Below are 12472 nucleotides of genomic sequence, written 5' to 3' on the forward strand. Positions count from 1 at the left end.
GAGGCCACAGAATTCAAAAGAAGACGCGGCAGGGACAGACTAAGTGTCGGTGGCTACCACGCCTCCCACATTACAACACTCGCTTCCCACAAAGGAGTGGGAGAGGACACCAAGGCTCAGCTGTCCGGAGCAGGGAATACGGCTCTGCATTATCGGACTGGAAGGCTCTGGCAGCGCGGAGAACTCCGCCGGTCGCCGCACTAGCCTATTTTCCGCCCTAACAGCTCGTTCTTCCGCCTGCGCCGCCTTTCCCCCCCGCCTTCCGCCCAGCACACAGGAACCGACGCCCGCACCTCTCCCGCGCTTCTTGCAGGCCAACCCCAGAGGCCTGCTTTTTATAGTCGCCGCAGCCAATGAGCGCTCTTCTTTCCTTCTGCCCGCCCGCCCGGCCAATCGCCGCGCCCCTTGTGTAATCTTCGGCTCCTCGGCTGCTCTCGGCTATTTTCGCTGTTGCTGGCTTTTCAGGGGCTGCTCTCTCGCAGCCAGAGACGCTGCTTTTTTTTCCGGGTTCGGAGCTGTTCCGGATGCTTTAGGCTGCCGGATGTCTGATCTCCGGATAACTGAGGCGTTTCTGTACATGGATTATCTGGTAGGTGCGGGGCAGGAGTGGCGTGTCGTCTCTCGGATCTCCGCGTGTCCGATGGCCCCTCGCCTGGAGGAACAGCCTTTTTGCTTTCTTTCTTTGGGATGGGATGCCTTTGGGGTTCTTTCTTTCGCAGCCGGCTGTGAAGCTGTGGCCGGGACTCGGAGGGACAGCTGCCTGGGTGGCTGGGTGGTGGAGCTGACAGGTAAAGGTGCGTCCCCCGCCAGCCGTCCTGTGGGGCGAGGGTCCCTGAGACTGCCTGAGAGATGGGGCCGCGGTGGTACGGAGTCCCTCGTCCGCGATCGGTTTGCCTTGCTTCCCTCTGCGCTCCTAGTAGAGGACTCTCCGCGGAAGCTGGAGTTTTCTGCTCTCCCCGTAGCAGAACTCAAGGTACTATTAAAGAGCCATAACCAGAATGGCTTACTAAGTGCCCGGCAGTCCTAGTCATTTGGTTGTTATTAGATCTCTAAAGCTATGACCTGGGTCGCGGCGGGGTTTTAAAAACACATTATCATAAAGTAGACCGGACTGAACTACATCTCAACCTGGCCAGAACAGGAATGGGTTGGGGCAGGCATTGTCCCAGCGTTCCCGTCGTGGGTGCTCTCTGCTGTCGTCCGTCGCAGAGACTGGATCCCAGCTATGCTTTTAGGCCAGGCTTGTGCTGAGAAGTTTAGGTGGGAAAAGTGTCAGCACAGTGCTGGGACTGAACATCATTTTAAAAACTGGCTTGTGTGTGTTTGTGGTATTATGCAAGCATCATGTTTTGTTCCAGAAATTGTATTTCCCCAGAGCTGCCTGTTTGTGGTCAAGGGGACCCTCATGTACGTGGGTAGTGATCTGCCCTGTGCAATTACTGTGTTGACTGTGTTAGCGGAGCCGCTATTGCCATGCAGAGTTGAAGTAGAGGGTTAGAAATGTTGACCCTCCTGTCATCTTGTCGCACCGCACCACACGCATCCGTTTTCAACTGCAGATTGGCCTGGCAGAGATTTGCCAGTGCCTTCTAGGAATTACACTTAAGGCTGAACAGAGGAAGGCCGTAAATGCTTTCATGACCGAGAAAGCTGCACCAGGACTGGTTTAGTAAGGGCTGTGTGTTTGGGCATCTTTTAGTTTAAACTGAAGATGCTTCTCCTAAAGCGTCATAGTTTGAGCTTGTGGGGACGGGTGGTAATTGCAGTTAATGGGTCACCTTGTGAATGGAACAGTCAAATTTTTTGCGTTCAAATTCTGCTTCGTTGTATATTGGTTGATGGCAGTAACTTCCCCTATCTATGTGAAAATGGGGTGTTATCCACCCACTACTGCAGTCCAGGAAGGGAGTTATCTGCTGTACCCACTTTGCATTCTTTAAAATGCAAGGTGCATTGTTGATTAAGAAAGTTGCCAAAAATTATTTTCTGAATTAAATGAAATAATTATTTAACTGATTAATTTGTAGCTTGTCTTGTAAAACATATCACCATGGTTTTATCTTACAGACTGCCAAAACTAAAGCCAAAGTTTTTTGAGAATAGTTACCAAAGAGGAAAGGAGGACATAACCTATAGTAAAGAAAACTAATTTAGGGTTTTTAGTTAAGTGGTTCCTGATAAAGGAAGTCAGGGATTTGTGATCATTATATTTATTTACTTGATGTGTTTTACATTTATCAACTGCATTTCAAAGCTGTTTCAGAGTTGCCAAACACAAGGAATGTAGTAAAAACAATATTGAAAACCCCAGTTAATTATTCAGGTTAACCTCTAGGTAGATAGACTCTATGTGTATGGGATGAATGTTTTGGGGTTCAAGGATACTCTAAAAGCAGATTAATTTATTTATCCATTTAATAACAACTTTGCAACAAAATCAAAGGGCCCCAAATTTGATGTGGACTTTCTGTTTGACCTGCTATGCCCCTACATACTCTTGATTTGCCTTGGTATTTATAAAAATCATTACTTTTTTTTTCCACTTTATGCTTTTGAAAATTTACCAATCTAGTGGTAAATTTTCAAATTTTTGTTATAGTGTGTGGGCGCTCGCCAGAGAGACAGAAAGTGAGAAATCATCCCCCAGTGGGGATGGCAATGCCTAAATCTCTTTTCCTCTATTCTCCTCTTGGGATTTTGGGCATGCACGCTCACGCACCCGGTGTGAGTTTCAAGTCTGTTCTTGGACTTGAACCGTGGTCAACTACATGGGAGTCCAGTGTCTTAACCATGAGGCCATCTCCTGCTCCCCCCTCCACTTAAGGTTTTATGAATGTGCCAAGTATACCTTGTAAATTTTAAGAAACTTAAGCATTATACTGGACTGAAAAACAAGAAAAAAGCTCAACCTTCCTGAGATGGTCTTATTTGTGTTTTACGTTTTCCTTTTCAACTTGTAGGGGGCTTGTGTGTGTTTGTGGTATTATGCAAGCATCATGTTTTGTTCCAGAAATTGTATTTCCCCAGAGCTGCCTGTTTGTGGTCAAGGGGACCCTCATGTACGTGGGTAGTGATCTGCCCTGTGCAATTACTGTGTTGACTGTGTTAGCGGAGCCGCTATTGCCATGCAGAGTTGAAGTAGAGGGTTAGAAATGTTGACCCTCCTGTCATCTTGTCGCACCGCACCACACGCATCCGTTTTCAACTGCAGATTGGCCTGGCAGAGATTTGCCAGTGCCTTCTAGGAATTACACTTAAGGCTGAACAGAGGAAGGCCGTAAATGCTTTCATGACCGAGAAAGCTGCACCAGGACTGGTTTAGTAAGGGCTGTGTGTTTGGGCATCTTTTAGTTTAAACTGAAGATGCTTCTCCTAAAGCGTCATAGTTTGAGCTTGTGGGGACGGGTGGTAATTGCAGTTAATGGGTCACCTTGTGAATGGAACAGTCAAATTTTTTGCGTTCAAATTCTGCTTCGTTGTATATTGGTTGATGGCAGTAACTTCCCCTATCTATGTGAAAATGGGGTGTTATCCACCCACTACTGCAGTCCAGGAAGGGAGTTATCTGCTGTACCCACTTTGCATTCTTTAAAATGCAAGGTGCATTGTTGATTAAGAAAGTTGCCAAAAATTATTTTCTGAATTAAATGAAATAATTATTTAACTGATTAATTTGTAGCTTGTCTTGTAAAACATATCACCATGGTTTTATCTTACAGACTGCCAAAACTAAAGCCAAAGTTTTTTGAGAATAGTTACCAAAGAGGAAAGGAGGACATAACCTATAGTAAAGAAAACTAATTTAGGGTTTTTAGTTAAGTGGTTCCTGATAAAGGAAGTCAGGGATTTGTGATCATTATATTTATTTACTTGATGTGTTTTACATTTATCAACTGCATTTCAAAGCTGTTTCAGAGTTGCCAAACACAAGGAATGTAGTAAAAACAATATTGAAAACCCCAGTTAATTATTCAGGTTAACCTCTAGGTAGATAGACTCTATGTGTATGGGATGAATGTTTTGGGGTTCAAGGATACTCTAAAAGCAGATTAATTTATTTATCCATTTAATAACAACTTTGCAACAAAATCAAAGGGCCCCAAATTTGATGTGGACTTTCTGTTTGACCTGCTATGCCCCTACATACTCTTGATTTGCCTTGGTATTTATAAAAATCATTACTTTTTTTTTCCACTTTATGCTTTTGAAAATTTACCAATCTAGTGGTAAATTTTCAAATTTTTGTTATAGTGTGTGGGCGCTCGCCAGAGAGACAGAAAGTGAGAAATCATCCCCCAGTGGGGATGGCAATGCCTAAATCTCTTTTCCTCTATTCTCCTCTTGGGATTTTGGGCATGCACGCTCACGCACCCGGTGTGAGTTTCAAGTCTGTTCTTGGACTTGAACCGTGGTCAACTACATGGGAGTCCAGTGTCTTAACCATGAGGCCATCTCCTGCTCCCCCCTCCACTTAAGGTTTTATGAATGTGCCAAGTATACCTTGTAAATTTTAAGAAACTTAAGCATTATACTGGACTGAAAAACAAGAAAAAAGCTCAACCTTCCTGAGATGGTCTTATTTGTGTTTTACATTTTCCTTTTCAACTTGTAGGGAACAAAAGTGATGTAGCACACACCATTTCAGATGGACTTGTTTGTTTATACATAACCTTTGTATATTTATGAAAAACTCTGTTTCCAAAAAATAAAGATTTCTTTTATGATGTCTGGGATCTTATTTTTAAAACAAATTCCCAAATTCTTTTACTTCTAGAAAGAAAAAAACTCATTTCACTTGACTCCAGATTTTACTAGTGAACTAGAGTAAGGGCCCTTTCTGTGCACTTGACAGGAATAATGGTGTGTGTCATCTTTTCCTTGTTTCTTTTAATCGCTATTTTACCTTCTGGTTGTCTTTGCAGTTGGAATCTGAAAGTTGTATGTGTGTATGTATTGTCCATTGTTCTTTGGACTGGATATCATCACTTCACTTTTTGGGAGGAGAATGGAAAGGAAAAGGAAGGAGAAAATGGTGGAGGTGATATTTTAAACAGCTTTTAGTAGGATTGAGATATTAAAAGAGATGAAGCTTTTTGATCTTGGAGATGGTTGTTGATTTCTTAACTTAAAATGAATGCTCTCAGTTAGTGGTGACAGCCAAGGTGAGGATCAGCGGTGGTACCTTAATATTTAAGACAGGTTTTCATTGAGTTTAGTTTGGAGAAACAGGGCTAACTTACTAATGTTAAATAATTATATATATTACCTAGTGTGGTACCTGACTCAGTTCCTGGCATATAGATAGCACCTAATACAGAATCCCCTGCTATCTGTCAGGGGTTGGTTCCAGGACCCCCAAGGATACTAAAGTCCACAGATACTCAAGTCACCTCTATAAAATGATATCATATTTGCATGTAGTCTACACACATCTTTCTGTACATTTCAAATAATCTCTAGATTACTTATATTACCTAATAAATACCATGTAAATACTGTGTAAATAGTTGTTTTACTCCATGTTCAGGGAATAATAACAAGGGAAAAAATGTGTGCATGCTCACTCTAGATGCAACTATGGTAGGCCTAATTACACAGTATGTGTCAGCAAGATTGTAACATTAAGATCCTTGGTGGATTGACTGCACCGATGAGGAACCCAAGGATAATACATAGGGCCTGCTGTGCGTATTTATTGAATGGAACGAATATGAGAGGAAGCCAGCTGACCAGCTTCTACACTAAGACAAGATAAAATCTGTTTGGATTAGGTGTTTTGTTCTGGGGAATGCAGAATGTATCCTTTACTCTTACCTTTAATCAAGATATAATTTTTTTCACCAGGTGGCATTTTTGAATGTAAAAGTCTCTTGTTTCCAGATGCGGGACTCTTTCTAGGAGGCCACACACCTTTCTCCACTTCTCATGATGAGGTGTAAAGGCCGTGTTCACACCTGCGAGAAAGATTTAGCTGCTATCCTCACAGGCAGTCCCAGCATTTTAGTATTTCTTTTTCCTGACAGATAGAACTAACTAGTAAGACAATGGGCAAAGTTTTCTGAATAAGGTAGGAGAAAATGGTTAAGTTATAATGAAAAAGAAAAGCACATCTACCTGCTTTTCTTAAAGGTTAGAAGACAACTGCTAGCTTCTTTTCAGTTCAAAAATCTACCTGTGTAATGCCCGTGATGATTAAATGAGATAATGGAAGGAAAGAGAAATGGCAGATTGTGTTTCAATATAAAATAGCAGTGTAATTATGTTACTGATATTCTTAAGCTTCCTATAGAATGATTTTTACTGCTTGGTGGTGAGTACTGAGGTTTTGTTTCTTTTCTTTTTTTAAAATTTGCTAGAGGGGTGCATACATTCAATGAAGAGAGACTGGGTTGGGAGGATGAGGAAGAGCCCTCCCCCACCCATGGGGAATGGTCACCATGCCATCTCTCCTCCATTTCTACTTTTGAGATTTTGGACAGGCATACACAGGCACCCTGGGTGTTTTTCACACTGCTGGGTACAGGACTCGAATTGCACAGTTAGTTGGCCATGTATGATCCAGTCACCTTAACCACCATGCCACTGGCTGGCTCAGCATGGTTTTTATTTAAGTTTTATTTATTTGTTTCTTTTGTGAGAGACATAATGAGAGAGAGAAAGAGAGAGAGCACATGTACTCCTATAGTCTTCATTCCATGATACACCACCAGCCTTTACCAGCTGGGATCAGGGAAACCACGGGACACGAACCTGGGACCTTCCCACATGACTTCAGCATCACTGAATATTGCCCTACTGCTGCCCCACCACGGTTGGCCTGGGCTGGTTTTTAAACTAGTCTCAATATATGGAAAGATTGAGAGTAGGAATCAGCCAGCAGGAAGTTATAAGATTCTCTTAAGGATTGTTTAATGTCTACAAAAATAAAAGCTCATTCTAATACTTTGTTAATCCAGTCAACAAATATTCATGGAGACCCTACTTTATGCGTGGTCCTCAAAAGTCATGGGGAGGAGCCCTCAGCTGTGACGTCCGCTGGGCTGCAGCACTGGTAGGCACGTAGCTTTATCAGAGCCTGTAGCTTGGATAAAGCTTGTAGGGGATGAGGCAGCTTCTGATATGCTCCTTTGCTTTCTGTTTATCTCTTACTTAATGTTTGTTTCATTTCGAACTAAAACGTAAAATTAGACTTGAAAATGTAGGAAGTAAAACATGCTTGATTAGTGTTAGATACTAATTGTCAATTGATGTTTGTTACATTTGCATATTGTGTTTGAGATATAATAAGGTTAATTTAATAAGATTTCTTCTGTAGTCTGGTGAACTTGGCCTAGTTTTACATTCACAGGCTGTATCTGCCATCATAAAAATTTGTGTGTCAGTGGGGAAGATTCAGTGAGAGAAGAGGATGATAGATCATCACCAGTCCATCACTGTACAGGATAAAAACCAACTAACCAGTGAGCCAAGAGCAGGAACTCATGACATGCTGCAAAGCCCGAGCCCAGGGGGACTAGTAACTTATAAAACAGGTCATTTGAAAAGTAATGAAGACTGTGGTGTTCAGCTATATGAGAATGGAACTTTTTTTTATCAGTACAAAAATTGAACTGTGCCCACCAGGAGCTTGTGTTCAGAAGGCTGCCTAAGCCATGTGCTTGCTGGCGTGTGGGCAGTGCTGGGGGTGGGGCATGGGGGAGTTAAATTTGCAAGTTATCATTTGAAGGGTAAAATCAGATAACTTGTCAAGTGCTTACTGTGTTCCACATGATGCTATAAGCACTTTCTACATGTGATGGCACTAAACCAAGACTCGGGGAGGTTGTGTAATTTCCCCACGTTCACTTGGCTAGCAAGCAGTTGAGCTGAGAGTGTAGTCTCACGACCCTGCCTCTTCACTACCTTCCACCTGGAAGTTGCTCTCTCTTAGGCCGCACAGAGGTTCAGGCAGCTTGGTGTTAGGTAAAGCTGTTGAAATGCGCTTGAAGTTTTTACAGTGTGTTTCATGCAAGTAGTGTGCCCTGTTTAAGTAAACGTACATGGAAAAGCGCCTCTTGCCTCTGCTACGTTAGAGCAGGGGCCAGGCACAGGATGACAGATGTCCTCTCATCCGCAAGGACTTGGCTCTGCCCAGTGGAGGTTGGATGGAAAGAGAACTAAATTGTATGCTGTGCCTGCCACCACAGCACCCTTACTCTGGTCACTGAGGTGATCTTCAGCATCCAGTGTTCCGTCAAGTGACCACAAATGGATTTTCAGGCAACCTCATTACTGTCTCCTAGTGTCACCTTCAGGGGCACATTTCTGCCAGCCAAAGACCTAGTTTCTTTTGAAGAGGTTACTGAGGCGCAGAATCTATTTGTTGCTTTTCAGTCTGCTGTGCTTTTTTTTTTTTTTTTTTAAATTTATTTTATACATTTAATTGCTGTACATCAACACAGCTTGTATAATAAATTTTCCCAGCATGAACACACTGCACACCAGTCCAGTTAAAGATGTCATACATGCTGTTATCCACAGACAGTCCTCCACTTCTGCATCCCCCAGATGTCTTAGCTATTTTTCTCTTTGATTCCCATCCTCTCACCCTCCCCCAGCTCCTAACTTCTTGCCACACTGTGTTCAGTATCTGCAACCATTTTCATGCATTTATACCCTCCAATCTTTTAGTTTCTGCCATAGAGTGTGGACATTTGGTATATGTTGAGTGGGGACATACCATGTCTCTCTTTTATAGACTGGCTTGCTTCACTCAAAAGGAAAAACTGTTTGGGAAGTCCCCAGGACTGGGTCCTTGGGCCATGTGCAGCCTTTTGCTTACAGGCTTCAGTTGGGCAAAGCCCCCTGGTGATTAACTGTAAAGGATTTCTTTCTGAGGTAGACTGGAGAGAAGGAAAGGTTTTTAGGGAATGCCTAATAGCTGCATTGTAGATAACAAGAAATTTCTCATAAATTGAATAAATGATGAACTTTTATTTTGGAGGCCTGCAGCTTGCATAGTGTGCTGTGTCTCTTCCCCAGCAGCTCCCCACATGCTTTATGCATTTAGATGAGTATGTGAAATCCAGTTCTGGTTGACCTTTGTTTCTGTGTGTCTGTAAAGTGCATATTTATTTCTAGCAGGGCTGATTTCTTCATAAGACATGACCACAGGGCTTTGAAGAGCCCTGCACTTGGTTTAATACCCTTTGGTCACCATCCTGAAATTCTTTATTTTTGAACAAGATGCTTTGTGGTTTGTTTGTTTGTTTATTTTAGTTTTTGCTATAGGGCATGTGTGCTTGCTGAGAGAGAGAGAGTGAGTGAGCGAGAGCGAAAGAGAAAGACAGAAATCACCCTCTAGTGGGGTTAGCCACAGCACAGTCTCTTATTCTCCATTCTCCTGTTGGGATTTTGGGCATTCATGCACATGCAACTAGCGTGGTTTTGAGCAGCTAGTCTAGGACGCGAACCACTCAGTTGGCCATGTGAGATCTAGCTTCCTTAACCACTATGCCACTGGCTGTCCCAAGATGCTTTGTGTTTTCATTTTGTAATGTTCTCCATGATTTATATAGCCACCGTGACTTCTAGTGCTGAAGTGAAGCATGGTCAGCATGAGTCTGCAACCCGCATCAGTACTGGCTCCCTGACCATCTCCATCTCCATCTCAGTTTTATCACTGGATTCTGGTTCTGTGCCTGGTAAATAGGAGGCTGTGTACCAAGTGCAGTGGAGTGTGTTTGACTTGCTTTCTTTTTCTTCCAACAGCTCTTTTAAATCAGGTATCACTGACTTAAAAAAGACATAGATACTTAAAAAAGAAGAAGCTCAAAGCTCTGAAAGGTTGGGAACCAGCAGTTAGCGTAATGGCTATGTCGCTGGACTCCCACGTAGTCGACCGCGGTTCGCGTCTCGGACCCGGTGGCTTAAATCTCACGCCGGGCGCGTGTGCGTGCGTGCCCAAGATCCCGAGAGGAGAATGGAGGAGAAGGGATTGCGGCGTGACCATCCCCCCTGGGGGGTGATTTCTCGCTTTCTGTCTCTATGTCTCTCTCTGTCTGTCTGGCGAGCGCACGCGCCCTATAGCGAAAACCTCTCCAAAAAAAAAAAAAAAAAAAAAAAAAAAGCTCTGAAAGGTTGAACATTGACCAGGATCGCACCAGCAGTGAAGGGTCAGGGTCAAGTATGAGCCTACCTTGCCCGATGCTAAGCCTGTGCTTGTCAGCATCATGTGGTACTGCACATCTACCATAGTATTTGTTGCGGGGATAAATGAGAGGGGGTACCTGAATTGTAGGCACAATGCAGGAAATTGAGGGGTCATTGGATTGCTGCTGCCACCTGGCTATTTGAGAGAGGCCTTCTGGGAACTCAGTGACAGCACAGCTCCCATTGGAGAAGCTGCGTGGGTTTGTACCTTGAGGTGAGATTTGCTTCCTGATTTTGCTTTGGTTGTTGACATGCTCTCTCCTTCACGCTCCACGTAACGTTGGCGTTCTGCTCTTGGGCTCTCTGCCAAACACACCTACATGATTTTGATAGTAACTAACCATTTGAAAAGTTAGATTTGCAGGGAACCTCATTTATCAGGTTCCTTTGTACCTAGATTTGCTGGGGACTGTTTTGACCTCTGGACTGCTTCTCTCAAGGTTGAGGACTTATCTCCTCGTAGTTGTGTCTCTGTCTCCCCAACAGGGATTGCTGTGGAGTTTTATTCCACAGGATAGCAACCTTTCTGGTCTCTCACTCTTGGAGAAGGGAATGACAATCTGCCTGTGAAAGAACTGAGATTATTTTGGTAACATTTATTGTTAAAGTAAAAGCTTATCGAAGGAAATTGAGAAAGTACAGCAAAGCACAATGGAAAAAATATATCTAATCTGACAACCGAGTGGATAACCCAATAACGTTTTAGAATGTTGTCCTGTAGTCTATATATAGACTCATTCTTAAATATAGAAAATCAGCCTGGGGCCAACGTGTGGTTTGGAGCTTAAGAGAGCTGGATCCTACATGGTGAACTGTGTGGTTTGAGTCCTGGACCTGGCTTCTTGAAAAACACACTGGGTTTGCATGTGAGTATGTGTGTGTGCTCCATATCCTGATGGGGGAAGAGATAAAGGAGCAGGGATTGCAGCATGACCATCCCCCATGGGGCTGGGAGATTCTTTCTCCTTTCTCTATCTCTATCCAGAGAACAGACACACCTTCTGGCAAAATTTAAAAAAAAGAAAGAAAAGAAAACAAACCTGGCTTCATAATGAAAATACCATATTATAACCTGCTGTTCGCACTTGTAGACATTTAATGTTGAATGATTCTCCTTCTGCAACATGAATTTTGTTCATGTACTCATAAACCATAATTTACCTTACTAGCCTTCTCCAATTTCAGAATAATAACAAAGAACAAAGAACATCTTATGTAAACCCTTTTAGATTATATTGAAAGGGGCAGTAGTTTCATGGTATTTTAGTGGGTCTTCCTGTAAAAAGAGGTTCCAGTGCCAAGTTTGGGAAACAGGGTCAAAGTTAAACAGGCTTCTTTACTATGCAGCTTTTAACATGCTAATGTTCATGGTGAATCTCTGAAAGAGAGCATTATCTGCAGTATTTCTACCCCTTTGGTGTATTTTTGTTTTATGATCATGTTCTAGAAGTACTGGTAGATTTGTTAGGTCAAAAGGTACTTGCATTTTAAAGCTCTTGATATTGATTAGATAAGTTAATATTTGTAATGTACTTAGAATCGTGCTTGGGCATAATCAACCACTGTTAAGTCAAAGTTATGTGACAATAAAGTGGATGATAGTGATACTAATTAATATTGAGAATTTAGCCTGTGCTAGATTTTGTGCTAGCTTAACAGGCATTCACCTTTCAGCTAGTCTTTTCAACTACTCTCTGAGGATAGGATCTATTAGTACTCCTGTTTTACGATTGAGGAAACTGAGGGGTGGGAGCAATTGAGGATTTACAGTTGCCTCAGTTGTCAGGAGGGTTGGTAATATGCCCCTACTCTTAATCTGTCCCCTCTTTTTAAAGCTAGCTTCTCTCATAAGAGTGAGAGACAGAGACAGTGGGAGAATCATCCTCAGTAGGGTCTCACTCCATGATACCCTACAGCCTTCCCAACCAACAAGGATCCTGGGCATGCATACGAGGCATGCACACATTGGCTGGGGAACTGACCTGTGATCTTTCATGTGGATCTGGTATCACTGAGTAATGTGTTACCGCTGTGCCTCTTGGCCAGTCCTATTCATATTTTTATTACTGTGATACAGAAGAAAAAGAACTGAGTTTGAGTTCCTGTCCTAAATGTTCCATCTATTATTTAGGTCATATAACATATTTCCTAAATCTCAGTCCAAGGCAAAAATGGAAGAACTAGAAGACTGTTACAAAGTGATTGTAAGTTGAATTTACAGATAAAAAAATTAGAGATTATATCTTTCCATCTTTTTGTGGATGTTAAAATATCCTCTCTA

General features: G+C 42.7%; 1 protein-coding gene across 1 annotated transcript in view; it reads left to right on the plus strand.

Annotated features, from left to right (window-relative positions):
- Positions 1–381: 381 nt before the first annotated feature.
- Positions 382–12472, plus strand: part of ARL15 (ARF like GTPase 15) — a 494530-nt gene continuing 482439 nt past the window's right edge. Inside the window, exon 1 of the mRNA XM_006149015.3 lies at positions 382–589. Coding sequence (XP_006149077.1) covers positions 542–589 — 48 coding nt within the window. The 5' untranslated portion in view covers positions 382–541. The remainder of the gene's footprint in view (positions 590–12472) is intronic.

Source organism: Tupaia chinensis, unplaced genomic scaffold, assembly GCF_000334495.1.
Source record: "Tupaia chinensis unplaced genomic scaffold, TupChi_1.0 Scaffold000251_1, whole genome shotgun sequence".
Taxonomy (NCBI): domain Eukaryota; kingdom Metazoa; phylum Chordata; class Mammalia; order Scandentia; family Tupaiidae; genus Tupaia; species Tupaia belangeri.